The sequence below is a fragment of the Ranitomeya variabilis genome, chromosome 5 (genome assembly GCF_051348905.1).
Source record: "Ranitomeya variabilis isolate aRanVar5 chromosome 5, aRanVar5.hap1, whole genome shotgun sequence".
Taxonomy (NCBI): domain Eukaryota; kingdom Metazoa; phylum Chordata; class Amphibia; order Anura; family Dendrobatidae; genus Ranitomeya; species Ranitomeya variabilis.
In genome coordinates, this window is record NC_135236.1 from 169,617,134 (window position 1) to 169,643,635 (window position 26,502).

At 44.8% G+C, this 26,502-nt stretch overlaps 1 protein-coding gene across 6 annotated transcripts in view; it reads left to right on the plus strand.

Moving 5' to 3' along the window:
* Nucleotides 1-26,502, plus strand: part of POLG (DNA polymerase gamma, catalytic subunit) — a 150,512-nt gene that overhangs the window by 114,168 nt on the left and 9,842 nt on the right. For all 6 annotated transcript variants that reach the window (XM_077263486.1, XM_077263488.1, XM_077263485.1 and 3 more), the window contains 4 exons: nt 2,827-3,073; nt 10,260-10,382; nt 11,387-11,552; nt 18,428-18,636. In XM_077263486.1, coding sequence (XP_077119601.1) covers nt 2,827-3,073; nt 10,260-10,382; nt 11,387-11,552; nt 18,428-18,636 — 745 coding nt within the window. The remainder of the gene's footprint in view (nt 1-2,826; nt 3,074-10,259; nt 10,383-11,386; nt 11,553-18,427; nt 18,637-26,502) is intronic.

The following is a 26,502-nucleotide window of genomic DNA, read 5'->3' on the forward strand; positions in this document are numbered from 1 at the left end:
AAAACTGGTCACCACAAATCAATTTCACTCATCCCAAATAAAACCGATATATTGGCATAACCTGATATTATCCCGTATTAATGATTGAATTGGGGGCCATTCACTGCTGCGCCAGAGACTCCATTGCTGAGTCCGTCAGATTTGACAGGAAGAATAGTGCAGGATACGGCGGTGTGAAATGATGGACATCACGACAGAACCCACTGCGGCCCATCATAGCATGGATCAGCCCGCTGTGGTAGAGGTCATCAGAAACGAAACCCATGATGCAGATGTGAACGGAGCTGGAATTGCTTTGTGATTAAACACATTGGTTACCAGTGTAATCTTCCCTAATGTCGCGGTTCCTGCGTTTGTGGGGTACTTTACGGTGCATGATGCGTAGAGAGCCGCTCTCGTCCAGATGCTTCACTCTCCATACATTCATATTGGTTTGCACTATAGACTTCTGGAATTGAGACACTTTCACAGATTTGCATAATTGCTTGAGCGACTTGCTATTTTTATTGCCTTGTAAAGTATCAGTTGTAGGGAATAAAGTCATTGTCCCTATATGTTTTACACTCATGGTGTCTCTTATTAATTACCCTCCACCTCTGTCATTATTACGCACCCATTACCGGTAATCTTTTCTTTTTTTCCTACCCTTCATTATCATTATTCCCTTCTCACTCCATTGCTTTACACTGCTTTCACAATCATGTCATCTTGTGCTTTTCATCTGCTCCCCTGCCTTATGTCCTCACCATCAACCCCATTATTACTCTTCCTCTTTTGTACTGGTCTCCTTTACATTAGTTTCAGAATAGTCTCCTTTAAGTGTCATCTTTTCCCATCTCGCCCCATTCACCCACCTGGACGGCTTACAAGATGAGGGGTAATTTTGTGAATTACATTAAGACCTGTAAGAGCCTCAGTGTCTTACGTTTTTTTTTATCGAGAGTATAAGAATTAGCGGTTACATATCAGATAGAGGTGGCTGTTTTCTGTATGTGGTGAGATTTTTTTCTCTCTTGGATCATACAGTATAAAGTGCCATTTTCCAGGTGGAATAATGCTGTATGTGCACTTCTGTTATAGGATCACTGCTTACACAGAGGCACGGCCACAATCCGCTCTGCACAATTGTTATTAAAGGGAACGTGACATCAGAAAATGACCTATTGATCAGGATTTTGTATTAAATGTATATTTTTTTTCTTCACATTTTTGGAACTGTTTTTAAATCTGTATTAAAAAATAAAATGTAGAAATCTTGCACATCTCACACTGGTCTCTGGGGCTATTTTACACTCAAACTTCTTTAAGGAAATTCACATGTACATTAGCCACAACAGTCAGATCCCTATCTTATGAATTGAAGCATCTAAGGAACATGTGTAACGCAGGGCAGTAACCGCGGGCGAGGTACTTGTCTCCAACGCCCGGCACGTTACGTGAAAGTGGGCATCCTGGCTGGGTGTGTGGACTTGTGCTGTGAGGGTCTTACGCCTGTGCAGGCCGCATGTATCCAGTGGTGTGGACTTGCCAGGCCACCAGGTGTTTTACAGTTCAGTGAGGGAGACCACCATTCAAAAATAAACTCTTTACTGAACGGTAACTTGATAAGGGATATATACAAGGGATAGCGGGTACACACAGTCCTTTACAGTAGGAAGCATTTTCCACACAGTGTCCTTCCTCTGTAGTTTACTCCAGGGTTAGTGAGGCACACTGTTTCTCCCTACTTCGCCACAGCCCAGCTTTAATGCTACAGTCCTGAGTCACTAGTCTCCTTTACTTGCTTAGTTGTTAGTTGCTATTTCTTCCACTATTGGTGCCATGTATTTCCTGCTCGGACCCTTCACCAGTCCCCGTCTCTCAGGCCTGATACCTTCTGCCTTACAAGCACAAGGTGTCGTGACTAGGCATTCTCTCCTAGGACCCGTTACCGGAAGGCCACTCTCTCTCTGTCACTTTTCTTCAGGATCGCGCTGTCACTTCTTCTTAGTCTCCTGTCTCTGAGTCACCCTTTATGCAGCTCTGCTCACTTTGCACTCCACAACTCTATCTCACTAACTAACAGGAAACCAGTTCCTTTTCCCTAACACTAACCCTTCACTCTGTGGGCTAGTCCCAAACATTAACTCTAACTCACCCTATCGTCAACTATCTACATTCCTATACCTTGCACTACCTATCTTATACTACTATACGTTATAATACCTTACATTATCACATCCTACACTATACATATACTTCACATTACTATACATTACAATTCACAAGACACGATATCTGCAACAGGCGCAAGACATTATTCACATTACAATACAACAAAATTGGTGTCGTCAGCGGTAGGAACGTGACAGCACAGTCAACTACCCTTACCCATGTGAAAAGGTCATTCTGTAGGGTAGCCTATTGTGATAGGAGGATTCTGTGTTATCAGCTGTGTATAGAGGTGTTATCTGTCATTGTAAACCTGCCTGTGAGGATAATGAGACTGTTGAAAACGGTTTGTGAATGGACAGGAAGTAAAATAGCTCTAGTGGCCAGTGTGAATATTGCAAGATTTCTAATTTTGTTTTTATGTACAGGTCATGATATATAAAACAAATTAATAAGCTACTAAAAATTACAAAAAAAATTGCGATTTAAACAATGTGTAATTTTTTGATGGCACATTTCCTTTCTACATTTCTTGGTTTGTGTCATCACAGAGAAGGCCTTTAACCAGTTGACTCTTGAATTCACCAGCAACCAGCTGATTTTTGCAGGGGGAGATTCTGCTTTCTGTGCAGTCATTATGTGGAACTGACTACATGGAAATTCTTCTGTCCTCAGGCTGCACAGCCTTTGGCTGGATGACATTACAGGGCAAGAAGAGCAGCGGCACTGACCTGCACAGTAAGACCGCATCTACAGTGGGAATAAGTCGGGAACACGCAAAAGTCTTCAATTACGGACGCATCTACGGAGCAGGACAGCCTTTTGCAGAGCGGCTTCTGATGCAGTTTAATCATCGTCTCACCCAAGGAGAGGCAGCAGAGAAAGCCAAACAAATGTATGCCACGACAAAGGGAGTCAGGAGGTTGGTAGCATTATGTCCTAGTGTATGTGCAATGGGGCCCAACACTACAAAGTAAAAAATCAGTTTGCTCCTAATATCATTAATAATATATTTGTCGCAGGCGCTCAACTCAACTGTTTCAGAGGGGAGTGGCACTATCACACAGTCAGGCTACTTTTGCAAATGTTGGCCAGCAGTGGACCTGGTGAAGATGTATGTATATGTATATATATATATATATATATATATATATATATATATATATATATATACTGTATATACTAGATGGTGGCCCGATTCTAACGCATCGGGTATTCTAGAATATATATGCGTAGTATATTGCACAGTCCACGTAGTATATTGCGCAGCCCACGCAGTACATTGCGCAGCCCACGCAGTACATTGCGCAGCCCACGCAGTACATTGCGCAGCCCACGCAGTACATTGCGCAGCCCACGCAGTACATTGCGCAGCCCACGCAGTACATTGCGCAGCACAAGCAGTACATTGCGCAGCCCACGTTGTATATTGCCCAGCCCACGTTGTATATTGCCCAGCCCACGTTGTATATTGCCCAGCCCATGTAGTATATGGCGCAGTCCACGTTGTATATTGCGCAGCCCATATAGTATATAGCACAGCCCACGTATTATACTGCGCAGCCCACGTAGTATATTGCCCAGCCCACGTAGTATATTGTGCAGGCCACGTTGTATATTGCGCAGCCCACGTATATAGCAATGTGGGCATGATATCCCTGTTAAAAAAAAAAAGAATTAAAATAAAAAATAGTTATATACTCACCTTCCATTGGTGCCTGGATCCAGGAAGCGGTTACCGACGCTTGGGATCCACCAAAGCCCCGCCAAGCCGCTGGCGCCGGCCAACATCTTCCTTTCCCAGGATGCATTGCGAAATTACCCAGAAGACTTAGCAGTCTCGCGAGACCGCTAAGTCTTCTGGGTAATTTCGCAATACATCGCCGGGAACGGAAGATAGCGGCCGGCGCTAGCGGCTCGGCGAACTACGGAGGGTGAGTATAGCAGGTTTTTTGTTTTTTTATTATTTTTAACATTACATTTTTTTACTATTGATGCCGCATAGGTAGCATCAGTAGTAAAACATTGGGGACACACAGGGTTAATAGCAGCGGTTAGGGAGTGCGTTACCCGCGGCATAACGCGGTCCGTTACCGCCGGCATTAACCCTGTGTGAGCGGTGACTGGACAGCGTATGCGGTCGCCGGGCAGTGAGTGCGGGGAGTAAGGAGCGTCCATTTTCTTCCGGACTGTGCACGTCGCTGATTGGTCGTGGCAATGGTCGTGGGCGTTTTGCCACAACCAATCAGCGACTTGGATTCCATGACAGACAGAGGCCGCGACCAATGAATATCCGTGACAGAAAGAAAGACAGACAGAAGGACAGACAGACGGAAGTACCCCTTAGACAATTATATAGTAGATATATATATATATAGAAAAAATCCATAAGAAATGATGAGGGCACTCACCGCATAAAGTAGAAAATGGTTCCTTTATTGAAGATAAAACATCCAGAAAACGGTCATGGCCGGGGGAGAGGCAGCTCGTGCGAGCAGGGGTGGACAACGGCCGTTTCGCGCTGTCTTGCGCTTCTACGGGTCAAATTGTGGCAGGTCACTGACAGCGGATATAGTGTGCCGGCCAGACACACCCCGCCAGTCAGGACCTCCCACAAGCCAAAAGATACACACTCAAATATAAAAAAAACAATTAAAATCAAACATCGAGTATAAATGAACCACTAAGCAGATTATCCTAAATGAGAAAATACTAAATATGTATAGTGTTACAGCAATTTTATATCTACTACATAAGAATGGCACAAATACCGGCAAAATAAATTAGAGCCGCATCTGAGGACTTTAGCAAAGGAATTGAACATCCCGCTTCTTCAACGGTCATGCGTACTAGGACACATCACTAGGTATTCTTGCGCCGCCTACAGGAATATCGACATATCTACCCTGTCGTTGAACCCAAGTGGACCCATAGCATTGCTGCGCAAGATCCACCTGGCCTCACATCTCAGGAGAAGATTGTCCAGGTCGCCACCTTGTACCGGCAGTGTTACCTTCTCAACGCCTGCAAAGGTAAGGCAGTTCGTGAGACCTCCGTGTACTTCTCTTACATGTGCAATGAAACGTGGTACTCCTTTCCCGGATACCACCGTTCTACAATGTTCTTTAAAGCGAATATATAACGGACGAATAGTCTTACCAATGTAAAAGTATTTACACGGGCAGAACATGACATATACGACGTGATCAGTTTTGCAGGTTATAAAATCATTGACTACATGTGAGACAGTTCCTATACGAAGGAGACGATCTGTCAGATGTTGTGGACAAACTGAACAATGTCCACACTTAAAATTACCTTTAGGGGTCATGCTTTGTAGCCAATTTGTTTTTGGTTTCGTCACTCGATTCCTGACTAATCTATCACGCAATCTGGCACTCCTCCTATTAGCTATTATGGGACCTCTCAATGCTATCTCTGCCAATTCTTTGTCCCTTTCTAAGAGGTGCCAATTCTTTTTGATAGCCAGTCTAATCTGTTGATCCATACTCCCATATTTAAAACAGAAATTGAATCTTTTTAAATTTCTCTGTCTTTGACCAGATTTAATTTTGGTCGATCGGGTCAACCGACGTGGAAAGCCTGTATACCAGGATTCCACAATCCATGGGGGTGGAAACAATTAGAACTATTTTGGGCACAACGGATAAAAGTGAAAAATTTATTGGTTTTATTTGTGAGAGTTTAGAATTTATTCTGACCCATAATGTGTTTACATTTCTGGATGAGTGGTACTTACAAAAGGAAGGTACCGCGATGGGGACCCCGGCAGCTTGTACTTTTGCGAACTTGTTCCTAGGCTATTTCGAGGAGAAATATGTTTATTCTGAAAGTAATATCTTTTTGCAGCATATTAAGTTTTTCCGCAGATATGTGGACGACATAGTAATAATCTGGGACGGTACCGAGCAGGCCTTTCAGGCGTTTGTGAGATACCTCAATCTGAGCAACGACATGAATATGACCTTTACTTCGTTGTTTGGGGGTTCTCGACTTGAATTTCTAGACGTATTGGTGGAGATTAAAGACAACAAGGTATGCACCTCCTTGTTTAGAAAACCGATCGCAGCTAACACACTGATGCACTTTAACAGTTACCACCCGCCACATACCAAACGAGCTGTACCTTACAGCCAATTTTTAAGAACTAGTAGGGTCAATAATACTGAGGAAGGTTTTTGTCGCCAGGCTATGGAAATGAAAAGGAGGTTTGAAGATAGAGGGTATCCGGAGGGATTGCTATCATCGGCCCTGAGTAGAGTTGAAAATGAAAGGTTGACCCGATCGACCAAAATTAAATCTGGTCAAAGACAGAGAAATTTAAAAAGATTCAATTTCTGTTTTAAATATGGGAGTATGGATCAACAGATTAGACTGGCTATCAAAAAGAATTGGCACCTCTTAGAAAGGGACAAAGAATTGGCAGAGATAGCATTGAGAGGTCCCATAATAGCTAATAGGAGGAGTGCCAGATTGCGTGATAGATTAGTCAGGAATCGAGTGACGAAACCAAAAACAAATTGGCTACAAAGCATGACCCCTAAAGGTAATTTTAAGTGTGGACATTGTTCAGTTTGTCCACAACATCTGACAGATCGTCTCCTTCGTATAGGAACTGTCTCACATGTAGTCAATGATTTTATAACCTGCAAAACTGATCACGTCGTATATGTCATGTTCTGCCCGTGTAAATACTTTTACATTGGTAAGACTATTCGTCCGTTATATATTCGCTTTAAAGAACATTGTAGAACGGTGGTATCCGGGAAAGGAGTACCACGTTTCATTGCACATGTAAGAGAAGTACACGGAGGTCTCACGAACTGCCTTACCTTTGCAGGCGTTGAGAAGGTAACACTGCCGGTACAAGGTGGCGACCTGGACAATCTTCTCCTGAGATGTGAGGCCAGGTGGATCTTGCGCAGCAATGCTATGGGTCCACTTGGGTTCAACGACAGGGTAGATATGTCGATATTCCTGTAGGCGGCGCAAGAATACCTAGTGATGTGTCCTAGTACGCATGACCGTTGAAGAAGCGGGATGTTCAATTCCTTTGCTAAAGTCCTCAGATGCGGCTCTAATTTATTTTGCCGGTATTTGTGCCATTCTTATGTAGTAGATATAAAATTGCTGTAACACTATACATATTTAGTATTTTCTCATTTAGGATAATCTGCTTAGTGGTTCATTTATACTCGATGTTTGATTTTAATTGTTTTTTTTATATTTGAGTGTGTATCTTTTGGCTTGTGGGAGGTCCTGACTGGCGGGGTGTGTCTGGCCGGCACACTATATCCGCTGTCAGTGACCTGCCACAATTTGACCCGTAGAAGCGCAAGACAGCGCGAAACGGCCGTTGTCCACCCCTGCTCGCACGAGCTGCCTCTCCCCCGGCCATGACCGTTTTCTGGATGTTTTATCTTCAATAAAGGAACCATTTTCTACTTTATGCGGTGAGTGCCCTCATCATTTCTTATGGATTTTTTCTGAATTAAAAGACTGTTTTCTTGGAAGGAGCACCCCGCAGTTATATGGTGTTTTGCAAGCACAGAGACCATCGCTGTTCCCGCAGCAGTTAGTGTGTGTTGTTGACCCGACTAGGGTAGTGCCGCTTTTCTTTCTGCATCTTTTTGTTGGACTTTAGATATATATATATATATATATATATATATATATATATATATATATATATATATATATGTACAGTACAGACCAAAAGTTTGGACACACCTTCTCATTTAAAGATTTTTCTGTATTTTCATGACTATGAAAATTGTACATTCACACTGAAGGCATCAAAATTGTGAATTAACACATGTGGAATTATATACTTAACAAAAAAGTGTGAAACAACTGAAATTATGTCTTATATTCTAGGTTCTTCAAAGTAGCCACCTTTTGCTTTGACTGCTTTGCACACTCTTGGCATTCTCTTAATGAGCTTCAAGAGGTAGTCACCAGAAATGGTCTTCCAACAATCTTGAAGGAATTCCCAGAGATGCTTAGCACTTGTTGGCCCTTTTGCCTTCATTCTGCGGTCCAGGTCACCCCAAACCATCTCGATTGGGTTCAGGTCTGGTGACTGTGGAGGCCAGGTCATCTGGTGTAGCACCCCATCACTCTCCTTCTTGGTCAAATATCCCTTACACAGTCTGGAGGTTTATTTGGGGTCATTGTCCTGTTGAAAAATAAATGATGGTCCAACTAAGCGCAAACCGGAAGGAATAGCATGCCGCTGCAAGATGCTGTGGTAGCCATGCTGGTTCAGCATGCCTTCAATTTTGAATAAATCCCCAACAGTGTCACCAGCAAAGCACCCCCACACCATCACACCTCCTCCTCCATGCTTCACGGTGGGAACCAGGCATGTAGAGTCCATCCGTTCACCTTTTCTGCATCGCACAAAGACACGGTGGTTGGAACCAAAGATCTCATATTTGGACTCATCAGACCAAAGCACAGATTTCCACTGGTCTAATGACCATTCCCTGTGTTATTTTGCCCAAACAAGTCTCTTCTGCTTGTTGCCTGTGCTTATCAGTGGTTTCCTAGCAGCTATTTTACCATGAAGGCCTGCTGCACAAAGTCTCCTCTTAACAGTTGTTGTAGAGATGTGTCTGCTGCTAGAACTCTGTGTGACATTGACCTGGTCTCTAATCTGAGCTTCTGTTAAAGGGAACCTGTCACCTGAATTTGGCGGGACCAGTTTTGGGTCATATGGGCGGGGTTTTCGGGTGTTTGATTCACCCTTTCCTTACCCGCTGGCTGCATGCTGGCCGCAATATTGGATTGAAGTTCATTCTCTGTCCTCCGGAGTACACGCCAGCGCAAGGCAATATTGCCTTGTTCAGGCGTGTACTCCGGAGGGCAGAGAATGAACTTCAATCCAATATTGCGGCCAGCATGCAGCCAGCGGGTAAGGAAAGGGTGAATCAAACACCCGAAAACCGCGCCCATATGACCCAAAACTGGTCCAGCCAAATTCAGGTGACAGGTTCCCTTTAACCTGCAATTTCTGAGGCTGGTAACTCGGATAAACTTATCCTCAGAAGCAGAGGTGACTGTTGGTCTTCCTTTCCTGGGGCAGTGCTCATGTGAGCCAGTTTCTTTGTAGCGCTTGATGGTTTTTGCCACTGCACTTGAGCACACTTTCAAAGTTTGCACAATTTTTCGGACTGACTGACCTTCATTTCTTAGTAATGATGGGCACTCGTTTTTCTTTACTTAGCTGCTTTTTTCTTGCCGTAATATATATTCTAACAGTCTATTCAGTAGGACTATCAGCTGTGTATCCACCAGACTTCTGCACAACACAACTGATGGTCCCAACCCCATTTATAGGGCAAGAAATTCCACTTATTAAACCTGACAGGGCACACCTGTGAAGTGAAAACCATTCCGGTGACTACCTCTTGAAGCTCATCAAGAGAATGCCAAGAGTGTGCAAAGCAGCCATCAAAGCAAAAGGTGGCTACTTTGAAGAACCTAGAATATAAGACATAATTTCAGTTGTTTCACACTTTTTTCTTAAGTATATAATTCCACATGTGTTAATTCATAGTTTTGATGCCTTCAGTGTGAATGTACAATTTTCATAGTCATGAAAATACAGAAAAATCTTTAAATGAGGTGTGTCCAAACTTTTGGTCTGTACTGTATATGTATATATATATTATAAACACACACCTTCCCCAGGTCCACTGCTTATTGTCTCACTGCTCTTAGTGTCTGATAGCGACCGCAGCGGTCAGTGATTGGCTGCCTCACTGTCGAAATCAAATAGTGAGAGCAGCAGCAGAGACTTAACGTTGGACCTGAGGAGGGCAAATAGAGCCAAATGTTGTTTTTTAACTGGCTGTACCCAGGGACTGGAATTTTCTGAATACAGGATAACCCCATTAAGACTCAGCATTAGGAGTCAGGCAGTGTGATCAGGGAGAGGGGAAATGTGCCTGTGGGGCGCATACAACTGTGACCCTAAATTTAATGTTTGGCTTTCAAATAAAGTCACGGTCTACCTCTGAGGACCCCAAAATTAACTTTCAGGTATAATGTTGTGAAAATGACAATGTCTTTGGCTTCTCTAGGTATATCTTGTCTGAGGACGCAGAATGGCTGGTAGAACAACTTGGCATCTCCGTTGAGAGAGGAGAAGAGAACTCGGTCAGCCTGCAGGATGTGCGAAACATTCAAAAATACGCGTCAGCAAAGTAAGACAATGGACATTACGTCTTCTCACCAGTCACTGAGAGCCTTTATGGAAACTGTTTCTGAGCCAAGATTTCCACTGATTCCTGGAAACTTCTTTATTTCATGGTGATAAGTCTGATTATCAGTAGGAATGTAATGCACATCAATATTACTGGTATTCAGTGTTCGGGTCTACCTGATGAGCTGGGTGAGCTAATCAGGCAGACAATACTAATTATTATACTCTATACAGTGATTGTGACAATCTACCCCTTGTACATATCAGTAGAAGCTGGAAGATTTGGTGACTGCTCTGTTGTAATGCAAGAGTTGTCCAAGGCTGAAATATTGATGACCACGGATAGGATGGTAAAAAAGAGATTGAGCAGCACACCATGCAAGTCCGGAATATCTAGGTGCAGGTCCTACAGTGGCTCGTACTCCACTTGAGCCACCAATCCGTCCAAAAAAAAGGAGACTGGAGTTCCACCTTAGTAAATATATTGATAGTCCAATATGGGACTTTTCGACTTGAAAAATGCTGTGTTATAAGCAAAAAAAAGTTCCATATTGGACTATTAATATATTTTTTGCGGTGGAAATACTGTCTCCTAGGATAGGATAGTTCATCAATGTGAAGTCGGTCAGAGTGCCATACCTTGCACCAGCACTGGTCAGTTAAAATTCAGCTTGGCAGAATACAGACAGATTAGGCTCTGCAAACATCTCGCCGTCAGTCCCAGGGGAAGAGACCGTGCATCCCTGAGACCGTACTAGTCTTCCTCTCTCCCCTGCAGTGCATTACACCTGCCATACAGCACACACCACGCTGTACTATTAATACAGATGATACACGAGCAAGTGTTTCTTCAGTATGGCTGCTTGTATACAGGCTTCTCATAGCGAAAGATTGCCTTATTGTAGGAACAAGTCATTGCGTGCAGGAGAAGAATATGACTACTAGTACATGGTGAAATGACTTTAAAGGTAAGCTGCCTCCTCAGGGTTAATTTCTCTCTGACAGCTCTAGACGGAAATGGAACTTAATTAATCGGAAGATTTGGACTGGAGGCACAGAGTCCCAAATGTTTAACAAGCTGGAGGGCATAGCTATGAGTCCGTCCCCGAGTACCCCTGTCCTAGGATGTCGCATCAGCCGAGCGCTGGAACCTGCAGCTGTGAAAGGAGAGGTAAGAAATCACAATGTTATATGTGCTGCCATAGGGCACAGGCTAGATAATACACTGTACAATCTAAGGATCACATGACAAGTACTCTTGTGGAACTGCTAAGCATTGTTACAAAAAAAAAAAAAAAGTGTTAAGTGTTACAAAAAGATGCAAAATTAAAAGAACCCAAAATGACAGTTTTAATAATTAAAAAAAAAAGTTTATTTGTGGAAACCCCACACAAACAATGCATATTTGGTGGTATTATATTATTTTTCATCCCGCACAGTGATGGCTGTTAAAAAATATATATATGAAAAACTACTATATTTACAGTTTTTGCTAATTTTGGCTTTATTAAATAAAGTCATATGTATTCCAAAATGGTAGAAATAAAAGAGATAGGCTCATTACACAAAAAAATGCCTTAAAGGGAACCTTTCACCCCCCTGGGCGTTTTTAAGTAAAAGATCCACCTTCTGCAGCACTAAGGCTGCATTCTGTGAAGATGGCTCTTCTTTTTTTGCTCCCTACGAACGCTGCAATATTAAGTTTTATAATTTTCGCGCCATACCTGTATTTTGTCCAGGGGGGGGGGGGGGTGATGCACGTCTTTTCCTCCGGACTCAACCGCCTCCCAGCCATCAGTCAGCCCCTCAGTGTGCCGGGCGCCACCTCCTCTGTTTGTATGCATGTGCCCGGTGCCTGTGCGCGCTTATTTTTCTGTCATGCGCCGTGCGTGCTGCCCTGCAAGTTGCATCAGCTGATCTAGTGATCCCATCCCGCAGTGTGTTCTGGTGTATTCACACTACGGGGCTGGAAATCTGGCGCCTGCGCAGTTAATATCTGCGGCTGTCCCCATATCACACTGGAGAAAAGAGGTGGAGGGAGATGCCGAACAGTGAACGGTGCTTAAAAAATATAAATAAGAAATAGTTTTGCTGTATTTTGGTCAATTTCCTTCCCAAAGAGTGAAATAAAAAGTGATCAAAAACTCGCATCTGCAACAAAATCAGCCCAATTAAAACTTAGATTGTCACAAAAAGTAAGCAGTTATACAGCTTCTCTCTATGGCGACCTAAAAACAAATTTGTGGGTTTTTTTTTTCAAAGGGTGTTTTGATTGTACAGATGCAATAAAAAAATTAAAATAAAATCATATCAGCCATATTTGTACTGACACACATAATAACCTTTATTTGTGCAGCATGGTGAATCACAAAATTTAAGATGCAAAGAAAAAAAAACAGTTGCAAAATGGTTGTTTTGGTCATATGATGAGTGTATAAAAGATTGTTACTATATTATATGAACCCTAAGTAAAGCCAGTGGCAACCACAACTCATGAAAAAAATACACTCATATGACAATGTCACCCCAAAAAATAATACCTCGCTAAATAGTTCATATTTGTGTTAATATACCTTCATAGTAGTTGGAGGGAGCGCAGGAGCATAGTGCAGACTGTATTATTACTCCCAGCGCCTTCTAATGTAACATGGAGAATTTTAGAAGTTCTACAATGGAAACACTTCGTCGTCTAGATACTACAACCCCTGGCAAAAATTATGGAATCACCGACCTTGGAGGATGTTCGTTCAGTTGTTTAATTTTGTAGAAAAAAAAAGCAGATCACAGACATGGTACAAAACTAAAGTCATTTCAAATGGCAACTTTCTGGCTTTAAGAAACACTAAAAGAAATCAAGAACAAAAAATGTGGTAGTCAGTAATGAGGTAGTAGAGGATAGCGGCGCTGTTACGTTTGAAAGAGGCGGACTGCAGCAGGTGGAACCCTATATCACTACTAGGGTATAAAAAACTAAAAAGGTAGAAATATGTACGCACACAGTGTACACACACCCGCGCTACGTCCTACGTTGCATTTAAGTAATATCACTACTGATGTGAAATTTACCTGCTTGATAGAGTGAGATGAGCGGTTTTGATAGTGGCACAGGTCAAATCAAAGATAGTATAAATGTATTTACTATAAAAGAAAAGTAAGGGTATTTAGTTAGTTATATGTAAAAATGGTCTGTCTGAGTGCATGAATATATACACACATTGATGGCGTTGTTCTATGATCAAGAGCTGGATCTCTCGTACTCAAGGTGTCTGTAATGTAGACTTATGCACTGAGGATATCGATCTGTTCCTAATATGCGCTGGTACAAAGTCCTCAGATCATGCACTTGCTTGATAACTATATGCTGCAGCCACATAGGTTGATGTGGAATGCAGGAGTCCCAGACAGTGCTGAGACGACAGTCAGCAAAACGATAATGTACAAGGCAAAGCTACTTAGTTGGCGGGTTCCTGCTTTTTCCTTTACGGTGGCTGTATGCACGGGGTCTTCCGGAGTCTTCAGCACGCTCTGTCCCGGCCGTAGCTAGAAGTCTTCACTGAGAATTGAGAAGGACCTGCTGAAGACTCCGGAAGACCCCGTCTGGGACTCCTGCATTAGATATTCCCTTCCACTTCCCCTTTTATTAGGGTCACTCTTTCTCCTCTTCAATCCAGTTGATATCCTATCTTTAGGAAATTAGTTTTCTCCTTCGCCTCATTGGGGGACACAGACCATGGTGTTATGCTGCTGCCACTAGGAGGCTGACACTAAGTTAACACAATAAAAGTTAGCTCCTCCTCTGCAGTATACACCCTCGTGCTTAGGAGGGAACTGGAGAGGGACCGTCCGCCTCATTGTACCATCTGCTTAAACAGTGATGGTGCAGTGGGGGCTGCTCGGACGCCACGAGGTGGGCCTCTGTATATCCAAGAGGTTAATTTCCTAGGATGGGACAGGGCTGAATATCCGGCAATAGGCCTGGCTGCAGAAGAGGATACATGGAGGCGACACTCCATGTGCTCGTCTGTTGAAGGTGTGGGGACATCGGTGCCCTTGAAGGGACCCGTCGCCCTTAAAAATCAGCTCAGGCGTGGCATCCCACGTCGCAGGAGTGGATGCGGAGAAGTGACACTCTCCGTTCTCGCCTGTTGATGGTTCGGGGAGAACGGAGCCTTGAAAGGATCCGTCTCTCCTTCGTCCATTGTGAAAAATAAAATAAAAAATGTAGAAATAAAACAATAAAGAGTTTTGGGTCTGAATAACAGACCCATCAGTATACCACCTACGGACACTAAGCAAGAACTGGTTCTCTGGCAGCCAGCACGAGGGTGTATACTGCAGAGCAGGAGCTAACTTTCTTTGTATTAACTTAGTGTCAGCCGCCTAGTGACAAGCAGCATACAACCCATTGTCTGTGTCCCCCAATGAGTGGCTCAGAGAAAAGGATTTTACGGTGAGTACACAAAAATCCCTGTTTTTTAGCTCTTGTGACTGTCTCTTCTCTTTTTGGGGACAATTCAAGCGCAATAGGGTTTTATCCAAGTAAAAATGTATACAATAAAGTGGTAAAAAGAAGTATTCCAGTAGCTTCAGCTCGCACATGTTAGCAGATCGAAGATGATATTAAAGCTGCTGATGTGTCTACAAATAATTCCAATATGCAGTGTAAAAGGTAACAATGTGATTTATTCTCGACACATTTGAAAGTTCTCAGACTTCTTCAGGACAACCACAAAGATCACCCCATTTAAAGGGAACCTGTCACCCCCAAAATGGAAGGTGAGCTAAGCCCAGCAGCATCAGGGGCTTATCTACAGCATTCTGGAATGCTGTAGATAAGCCCCCGATGTATTCTCAAAGATAAAAAAAAAGAGGTTGGATTATACTCACCCAGGGGCGGTCCCGCTGTGGTGGGCATCGCAGTCCGGTCCGGGGCCTCCCATCTTCTTACGATCACGTCCTCTTCTTGTCTTCACGCCGCAGCTCCGGCGCAGGCGTACTTTGTCTGCCCTGTTGAGTGCATAAAAGCATAGAACAGGCTGCACTAAAGTTATCATGACTAAGGGTGCTATGTCACCAGAAACGCGTAGATAGTGTTTTTAATTATATTGTGCTGTTGTTTTATCCTCTATTTTTTGATATGAAGTGAATAAAGTACCAAGACTTTGCTTTTTCACCACCTCGTCGAGCTGGATTTTTTTCTATTCAGAGCAAAGTACTGCAGTGCGCAGGCGCCGGGAAAGGTCAGAGAGGCTCGGCGCCTGCACACTGCAGTACTTTGCTCTGCCCTCAACAGGGCAGACAAACTACACATGCGCCGGAGCCGCAGTGTGAAGACAAGAAGAGGACGTCATCTGATGGAGATGGGAGGTGCCGGACTGGACCGCGACACCCATCGGACCGGACCGCAGTGGGGACCGCCCCTGGGTGAGTATAATCTAACCTCTTTTTCTCATCTTTCAGGATACATGGGGGCTTATCTACATCATTACAGAATGCTGTAGATAAGCCCCTGATGCCGGTGGGCTTAGCTCACCTTCCATTTTGCGGGTGACAGGTTCCCTTTAAGACTGCATAAACCACCTTTGGTGGTTAACAAGCTTTCTCTGTTTTACTGCAGATCCTTCCTTTCTAATGGCCAGTGGTGATGACTGACTGATAGTCTGCCAGACTGGGTAGTGTGGTCCAATCATCACACCACTCAGGGCTCCTTCCACTGATTTTCCCTTTTCAGAGACCATCCAGTTCAAGTGCAGACAGACCGTGATGGCAGTGGCCTACTTGAACCATCAAGGGCCAGCAGGAGCCCCTTGGCCATGAGGGAAATTACCAGAATTCTTAACTGGGCAGAACTTCATGTTCCAACCTCCACCACTGTCCACATTTAGAGCATTGAAAACTGGCTTGTGGGCTTTCTCAGCAAAGAAACTTTGGATCCATGAGATTGTGCTCTCCTCCCAGACGTCTTTAGCCAATATTCTCTTAACTGATGCACCCCAGTAATGCACCTCTTCCTGTGCCATCTCAATCACTAGGTCCCAACCTACGTCCTGAGAGCGGAGACGTTTGCAGTGGACACTTGGTTACTCATTGAAAAGAGTTGTCTCTGCTCTATCCCTTCTCTCCTTTACCCCTCCTAACCCACATTCTCAAGCAGGTCAAGGCGATGGGTATTCCAGCGATCCTGATGCCTCCAGACTGATATCATAGGGCATGGTACTCTGACATCAGCCAGTTGGTCGCATATGCTTCATAGCCCTTTTTTCTGCATCACAACTTTTTCACAAGGTCTTCTGTTGTATGTTGTACCACACTTGCTATGACTTTTGAAGGTAATTTCTTGAGATATAACGGTCTTTCTGACTCTGTTGTCTAGACCATTCTGAAGGCTCCTAAGCCTCAGTCTGCTAAGGTTTTCTGCATTCCAATAATTCTCTCCATTCTTCATTTTGCTCTCCTCCAAGGCTCCTTTCCTTGTTCTCCAACCAGGACAAGTTGGTCTTATGCCTTATGCCATTCTTTCTACCAAAGGTTGTCCCTGTCTTTCCCCATCAATTAAAACGTCCTCCGCTTCTTCTCCCATCTCCAGGAACATTGTCTTCACCATCTGGATCTAGTTAGAGCCATTAGAACTTACCTTTTTATTACAGAAGCCTTCCAGTTTTGATTCCATTTCTCTCTTTGTGACCCCTGAAGAACCATTTAAGGGACTGTCAGCATGCACAATGACTATTTTCACATGTATAGGGTCAGCAGTTGTGGATGCCTACAAAGACAACAATAAAGCTCCACCCTTTCAGATAACCACTCATTTCACAAGTGTTTATGGAAACTCATCAGGCTTCTATTCCTGATGTCTGCAAGGCTGCCATTTGGACCTTTGTCCACACCTTTGTAAAATTTTACTATTCACTATATGGTATCTGTCATTGTCTTATTGGGGCAAAAGTTGCTGCAGGCTGCTGTCTCCTAGGCAGTCTGCAGTTTTATATCCCACAGTCATGTAACCTCCAATACCATTAACGAGTAAATTGGATTTCTTGGTTGCTTCATTGGGGAATACAGGAACCATAGGTTTATATTCTACCACCTGGAGGTTGACATTAAGAAGTCATTTAAAAAAAAAAAGACTCTTTCCCCAATGGGCTACACAAGGGCAGACAACACCCAGCTATTTAGGGGTCATTTAATTTTCCGGCAGGCCTTTTTGGTCCATGGTTTGGAAGGCTTTGGACCTTTTGGATTAGATTTGTCTGACCAGAACTAGAGAACAAACGGCCTTAGTCGTCACGTTTCTAACATTTAAATTGAATATTTCACCTAACAGGGTTTCTATCGGCAGTAATCCTATGGCAATATCCTCTTATTCTTATCCTATTCTTATCTTATTCTTATCCTATTTTTCATGCCTGTTTTGAGCCAGGGTTGAATCTCTTAAGGGCCAGGTTCCCGCCTTGGCTATGCAGATCCAGATCCAAAAGAATCGGATTTAAAAAAAAAAAAAAAAAATAGCTGGGTGTTGGCTACTCTGGTGTTGCCTATAAGGGAGGAGCAAGCTTTTTTTTCTAAGATATATTTTTAGTGTCCACCTCCAGGGGGCATTATATAAACCCATGGTTCCTGTGTTCCCCAAAAAAGGCTATGAGGAAAAGATTTTACAGGAGTATCATAATCAAAAATCTTTTATTTTTGTAGTTTCCGTAAAATACCTTTCAAGTTGAATATATATTGGGGGACACGATTCTATACTATTGGGCAATATTTTTCTTTCCTGGATTCAGTTCATGTTAGTTCCTAGTTGATATCTATTATGTTTTTTTTTGAGTTGCTACTGATTTTGACACTAAACTGAACGACCTAGTGTCCAAGGAGCAGGTATAGTCCACCAGATATAGCAAAAACTTTTTTTTTTACCTTGTGCTAAGCCTCCTGGTGGCTTGGTGTATACCCATGGTTCTGTGTCCCCCAATATATTCAACGAGAGAGGAAAATTTACTGTAAGAACAAAAATCCATTTCTTGTTGTGTAATTTCTATCTTCTCTTTATAGTTTATAACCAGTAGAGTGAACTGGGTTGTACAGAGTTCGGCTGTTGACTACCTGCATCTTATGCTAGTAGCCATGAAGTGGCTTTTTGAAGAGTATGACATTGATGGGCGCTTCTGCATTAGCATCCATGATGAAGTTCGATATTTAGTGCGCAGTGAGGACAGATACCGGGCAGCACTTGCTCTTCAGATCACAAATCTGCTAACAAGGTATAGTTCATACAGTCATATCTTCTGTAATAAATATGGTGTTTAGTTCCAATATGTTGACAGAATCTGAAAGAATTTAACCAGCATCAGAGCGGCATTTGCAGGCTGAAAGTATAGAGCCTGCCAACAGCGCCCGCTTCTTACCCAGGTAACTGTCTAATCTTTTATTGCAGCGGTGGTTGGTAACCCAGGTAACAAGGTGTACACCGTAGAATTAAAAATCCATCCATTCTTGAGAACAGAGAGGATTTTTCTTCATGGGTATATTGCAAAGTTGCTTGTTTTTCCAAACACACTGCAATTTTAACTAAGAACTTGAGACAATCCCTTTAATTAGGCAATTTGGTTAAAAAAATGAGATGATTATTAGGATTTCAACATCTAAGTTGAATGGTTCTATCCTGGCAACAACCTTCCTTAACAGTTACATACTACAAAGACACCAATCTGTTTTCTCCAGCCCATTGATTTCCATAGAGCAGTTAGCTGCTCACTTTTCGCCCCCCTCAATCCCAGTTTCTAGAATATTTCTCCTAATCGGAGCTCTGTACACGGTTATCACTATATATATATATATATATATATATATATATATATAATGTATATAGAGGTAATAGTGTACACTTCAGAACACTGATAGAGGAAAACTAACCAGAACTGTTACTCGAGGAGAGCCAGTACCCTCTCCCCATCATCCAGGAAGGAAAGAGGCTGCAAAGCTATCGGCAGCTCAAGATACAACTTGAAAATGCCCTTTAAAAAAAAAAAAAAAAATGACAGAAAGCAAAACGTATTACCCAAACTGGAGCTCCACTGATTCTGAGACTGTTTTTTCTTGACATATTGTACTTCATGATAGTGGTAAAATTTGTTCTATATGACTTGCGTTTATTTGTGAAAATATCGGAAATTTGGTGAAAATTTTGAAATTTTCAAACTTTTAATTCTTAAACCAGAGAGTTATGTCACACAGAATAGCTAATAAATAATTTCCCACATGGCTACTTTACATCAGCACAATTTTTGAATTTTTTTTTTGTTCGGAAGTTATAGGGGTTAAAAGATGACCAGTGCTTTCTAATTTTTCCAACAAAATTTACAAAACCATTTTTTTTTAGGAACCACCTCACAATGGAAGTGACTTTGGGGGGGCTATATGACAGAAAATACCCCAAAGTGGCACCATTCTAAAAACTGTACCCCTCAATGTGCTCAAAACGCCATTCAAAAAGTTTATTAACCATTCAGGTGCTTCACAGGAACTAAAGAAACATAGCAAAAAAACATACTTATCAATACTTTGAATTTACTATTTCACACAAATATGAAAATAAATTTGGGGCTAAAGTAACAGGAGAAAACAGGGATTTTTGTGTACTCAATGTAAAATCCATTTCTCCGAGCCACTCATTGGGGGACCCAGGACGATAGGTGTTAGAAGGCTGACACTAAGTGAATACCAAAAAAATTAGCTCCTCCTCTGCAGTATACAGCCTCTCACTGGCTCCAGCCAAACCAGTTCAGTAACAAAGCAGTAGGAGATCATACACCTCAAATAAGGGTACAACACGAACCAGTGAACAAACACTGCCAACAGGGTGGGTGCTGTGTTCCCCAATGAGTGGCTGAGAGAAAAGGATTTTACGGTGAGTACACAAATCCCTGTATCTGCTTCGCCTCTTTGAGAGACACAGGACCATGGGACATCCTAAACCAGTCCCTGAGTGGGAAACTGACACAATGGATAAAACCCCATGTTCCAACTGTCTAGAGATGCGCTTCCACCGCCTGCAAGGTCTGTCTGCCCAGGCCCGCATCTGCAGAAGCCTGAGAGTGAATGTTGTAGTGCTTAGAGAATGTGTGCAGACTGGACCAAGTCGCAGCCTTTCAAACCTGTTCCGCCGACACCTGGTGCCGAATGGCCCAAGAAGTCCCCACTGACCGAGTGGAGTGCGCCTTAATCCCCACTGGGATAGGCTTGCCCCTTAGATGGTAAGACTCTTGAATAGCCAAGCGTATCCACCTAGCTATTGTGGATTTTGAAGGGGCGAGTCCTGTTGTGAATTCTGTTGTGGGTTCTGCTCTTGGGCTCCCTCCGGTGGTTATAAGTGGTAGTGCTGCTGTTTGTCCTTCACAGCAGTCATCAGGTGCTTCCACTTTGGACGGGGCTATTTAGTCTGGCTTCACCCTTTAGTGAGTGCCAGTTGTCCATTGTTTTTCTGGAGGATTCACATCTCTGCTTGGTTTCTCTAGCTGGATTGTCCAAATCATCAAAGATAAGTCCTGGCTTTGTTTTTGCAGTCCACATGCGGTGGACTTTATAGTTCAGTGAATTGCTATGTTTTTTCTTGTTCAGCTTTGTCTGTGTAAGGATTTATTCAGCCAAGCTGGAAGCTCTGGAGTCGCAGAGTTACCCTCCATGCCTTTAGTTAGGTGTGGAGATTTTTGTATTCTCTGTGGTGGATTTTTGTAGTATTTTAATACTGACCGCACAGTACTCTGTCCTGTCTTTTCTTTCTAGGTAGCGTGGCCTCCTTTGCTAAATTCTGTTTTCAGTCTGCGTTTGTAATTTCCCTCTCCTCTCACAGTCAATATTTGTGGGGGGCTGTCTTTCCTTTGGGGATTTTCTCTGAGGCAAGATAGTTTTCCTGTTTCTTTCTTTAGGGGTAATTAGTCCTCCGGCTGTGACGAGATGTCGAGGGAGTGACAGGAACATCCCACGGCTACTTATAGTTGCGGTGTTAAGTTCAGGGTCTGCGGTCAGTATAGAGGCCACCTACTCCAGAGCTCGTCCATGCTGCTCCTAGGCCACCAGATCATAACAGAGTCCCTTCCTGTGACCCTCAGGAAGAATGAATAAAGCATCTGTCTTACGGAAGGATGCCGTCCGTGAGACGTACCTTCTGAGAGCCCTCACCAGATCCAGAGTGTGAAGAGCCTTCTCCACCCGGTTGACTGGTGCCGGGCAAAACGAGAGCAGGACAAAGTCCTCTTTAAGGTGAAAGGAGGAGATCACCTTGGGTAAGAAGGAAGGGGACGGCCTGAGAACCACCTTGTCCTGGTGGAAAATTAGGAAAGCTCAACAGGACAGTGCGGCTAACTCCAAAACCTGCTTGATTGACGTCACCGCGACAAGAAAGGCGACCTTCCATGAAAGGAGGGTTAGCGAGACGTCCTGCAGCGGTTCGAAGGGAGTCTCATGTAGAACACCTAAGACCAAGTTAAGATCCCAGGCATCCAACAGCGTTCTATAGGGAGGTACCACATGGGAGACCCCCTGAAAGTCCTCACCTGCAGCTTGGAAGCGATCCTACACTGGAACCAAACAGATAAGGCAGAGATCTGACCTTTGAGGGAGCTAAGCGCTAGGCCTGAGTCCATGCCAGTCTGAAGGAACTCTAAAATGGTGGGGATGGAGAAACATGAGGACGACAGTGGTCTTTGCACCATGCAAAAAAGGCTTTCCAGGTGCGATGATATATGTGTACCGATACATGCTTCCGAGCGCTAAGTGGTGGAAACACGTACGGAAGACAAAACTGACCCCACGGAAGAACCAGTGCATCCGCCCCAATAGCTTCTGGATCCTGAGACCGAGTTATGAATGTGGGCACCTTGGCGTTTAATCTTGATGCCATCAGATCTATGTCTGGAGTCCTCCAGTGATGACAGATCTGTCGGAATACCTCCGGATGAAGTGACCACTCTAAGGAGGCAGGACCCTGACGGCTGAGGAAATGCCGCCCAGTTTTTCACGCCCAGGATGTGAACTGCTGAGATGACTGAGTGGTTCCTCTTGCCCCAGCGAAGAATGTGTTCCACCTCGCGCATTGCCGCCCTGCTGCGGATGCCCCCTTGATGATTGATATATGCCACAGCTGTGGTGTTGTCCGATTGAATTTGGATGGGGCGAAATGATGGAACGACGGCAGGGACAACCGGATCACCCGAATCTCCAGGATGTTGAGCGGAAGGCTCGACTTCCGAGGTGACCAGTGCCCTTGGGCCCTGTGGTGACGGAAGACAGCTTCTTAGCCGAGAAGGCTGGCATCGGTAGTGACCAGCCATTGAAGCGGGAGAAAGGATTTCCCCTGGGTGAGAGAAGACTGCAATGTCCACCACCTGAGTGCCTGTTTGACCCGCGGAAACAAGTGTCACAGCCGGTCGAGGGAGAACGGGTTCCTGTCCCAGGCTGCCAGAAATGCATGCTGCAGAGGACGTAGGTGTAGCTGGGCAAAGGGCACAGCCTCCATCATTCCCAGGACCCCCATGCCGAAACGGATGGAATGAGGAAATGGGCGGCAAAGTGACAGAGCTCCACGTTGAAGGGCCTTGTCCCGAGGGAGAATCACCAATCCTCGGGAGGCATCCAGGGTCATTCTAAAAAAGGATATCTGCTGAACTGGAACGGGGAAGACTTGTTTAAGTCTATCATCCAGCCCAGGTGAGAAAGTGTATTCAAGTGATGCCCACGCAATCTTGGAAAGATGGGCCCTTGATCAAGAGGTCGTCTAAGTATGGCAAAACGACCATGCCCCGAGAGTGCAGAATGGACATGATGGCCACCATGACCTTCGTGAACACTCTGGGAGTGTGGCGAGGCCGAAGGGTAAGGCTGTGAACTGGAAATGTTCCTCGCGGATGGCAAAGCGCAGGAACTTCTGATGAGGGGAAAAAAATCGAGATACGAAGGTACGCACCCCGGATGTTGAAGGATGCTAGGAACTCTGCCTTCTCAGAGGTAATGACAGAACGGAAAGACTCCATTCTGAAGTGCTGGACCTTGACAAACATGTTTTGAGTTTTAGGTCCAGGATGGGCTGCACCGTTCCGTTTTCTTCGGGACCACGAATAGGTTCAAGTAGAACCCCTCGTTTTCTGGGACCAGAACAATGACCCCATCTTGGTGAAGAGAATTGATGGCTCTGTAAAATGACGATGCCCGCGCCCCTGTTGTGGGGGAACGAGAGGGGAAAAACCTTGCCAGAGGGCGGGAAGAAAATTATTTTTTGTATCTGGAACCAAAAGGTCCATTCGTCGTGAACGACAGAGAGCCAGGCATGACGAAACAGGAGTAGGCGACCGCATACTCTGCTGGTGTCGACTGGATAACGCCACAAGTCATTTAGCTGAGAATCTATGGGACTTGGAGCAACCGGAGCAGACTCCGCCCATTCCTTTCACAGATCCGATAAAAAAGGATATCTCATCTCAAGAGGTTTCTGACATGTGAAGCGTTTTTCTGGCCACTCTATGGCGCCAAACTATGTTCTGAAACTCGGGATGGTTGGCGGACACCCTATGAGAGCGTTTGGTCCTCTTGAAGGACACAGCGTGATCCGGGGCAGAGATAGAGTCCTCGTCAACCTTCAAAGTCTGGTTAATGGCCTCAATGAGACTATCCACAGTCGCCCGATAATCCGGCGAGTCCAGGTCGAGGAGCCCGTCAGACTCGTACTCAAGAGTTCTGGTCGCTGTGAACCCCTGGAGAGGGGGAGCTCACAGATTCCAAGGCGCGTGAGGGCCTGGGAGACATGCTATGGGTCCGTTTTCTAGATGCCTGTGTATTTTTTTGACCGCGAACAGCCCCTGCAGGCCGAAGGCTCCCCAGCGACGGCTGTCGCATACCCCGCATGTGCTGACTTACTCCAAATCCTATTCAGGTTACAATCTGGCATCCAGGCAACTTAATCATCACCGGGACTATTTATATACCACAGGATTCCTATATCATGAATAAGGCCCGGGAGACGTGCTATGGGTCCGTTTTCTAGATGCCTGTGTATCTTTTGACTGAGAATAGCCCCTGCACGCCGACGGTTCCCATGTGGTGGAGGAACTCTCTAAGACAGGCATGCCTGTGTATCTTTTGACTGAGAATAGCCCCTGCACGCCGGCGGTTCCCATGTGGTGGAGGAACTCTCCAAGACAGGCAGACAAATGCCCCGACCCGAGGAAGGGTCTTGGAGGGACTCGATCGCTTCAGCTAATGAAGCCATGGACTGCGATAGTGACGAAGCCCACACAGAGGGGGCTAGGTACACTGGGGTCGGTAGCGGCAGAGGGCTCCTGAGAGCATTCGGGATCACAGGCCTTGAAGAGTGCGTACTCTGTCCCCGTGGCAACAAAGTCTGGCAGGTGGTACATGAGGTGAAAAACAGTGTGTGTTTTGTTAACCCTCTTAGATGTCTTGGAGAGTGACATGGTGTATCCTAGTATGTCCCCAAGTCTGCTAATATGCTCCCAGTAAAATACTGCAGAGAAGGGCCAATGGGTGTATCGCAGCTCAGATATTACCCAGGTCCTTTGGCCCTGTGAGATGGTCCTCCCGGTGCCCTGTGCTCCTCTGAGCTGGCCACTCAAGAAGAAATCCGGCTGAAGATGTCCGCCGGGAGCTGCCGGAGTGAGAATGCAGCCCAGGGAAGAAACGCCATGTACCGTGGGAAACTACAAGTGAAGAGAGGCGGAAGGTAAGAAAAAATGGCCATTGGGATTAGCAGAAGGCAGTCTGACCCTGAGTGAGAAGCGCCAAGTGCGTGAGCGGAGCCGCTGGGGCGATGCAATCAAGCGGGCGAAGCTTCCGGGCTGCGGCCTAGGACTAAATTTTTGGCAACGGCTGGAACGTGCTCGGGGGAGAGAAATCGCCCTGGAGGGATAGCGGGATGCGCTGCCGGAGCCCTCCTGCCGACCAACCTACGGTGCCACCGGAGAAGATGAAGCGCAGAGCCCATTCTTTCCACCTAGACTGCTCTGCATAAAGGTTAGCTGCTGCAGTATGGACGGTGCAGGAACCATCCATCCACCATCCCTTTGTCAGGGAGGTGGAGAGGGACCGTCCGCCTCCTTCCATCACCGCTGTTTGTCAGTGGTGATGCAGTGGGGGCCGCACGAACTCCATAAGTGCCTCTATACATCCTAGAGGTTAATTCCCCCAGGATTGGACAGGGCTGTGATGAGCCTGGCTGCAGAAGGGGGTACATGGAGGTGACATTTGTTGCTGGTGTGGGGAGAGCGGTGCCCTGAAGGGACCCGTCGCCCCTAAAAGAAAACTCAGGCATACCTTTCAACGGTGCAGGAGGGGGGGCGAGAAGGCGACACTTCACATTCCCGCCTCTTGTTGGTTTGGGGAGATCGGAACCCTGAAGGGATCAGTCTCCCCCTGTAATCCTTGAAAAAGATTAATAATAAAAGTAAAAAATGGAAAAAAAAAAAATTGTGGTCTGATGATCAGACCCATGTGCCTCCTAGAGACACTAAGCATGAACTGGTTCGGCTGGAGCCAGTGGGCGGTGTATACTGCAGAGGAGGAGCTAATCTTTTTGTATTCACTTAGTGTCAGCAGCATAAAACCCATGGTCCTGTGTCCCCCAATGAGGCGAAGGAGAAATGGATACTAAAATGTGTTGTGCAAGTTCTCTTGAGTACGCCAATACCCCATATTTGGGGGAAATCTATTGATGTGGCACTCGGAAGGGAAGGAACACCGTTTGACTTTTTGAACACAAAAATGGCTGGAATCAAGAGCAGACTCCATGTCGCATTTGGAGACCCTTTCCCCCCACAAGTGACCCCATTTTGGAAACCACAGCCCTCAAGGATTTTATCCAAGGGTATAGTGAGCATTTTGAACCCACGTTTCACACAGAATTTGAAACCCTTCAAGGAATGTCTCTAGATGTGTGGTGACCACCTTAAACCCCCAGGGGCTTCACAAAAGTTTATAATGTAGCACCATGAAAATTAAAATAAATTTAAAAAAAAAAATCACATTTCCCACAAAAATGTACTTTTAGCCCCAATTTTTTTTTATTTTCAAAAGGGTAACAGGAGAAATTGAACACCACATTGTCGGGTCCTTTTTCACTG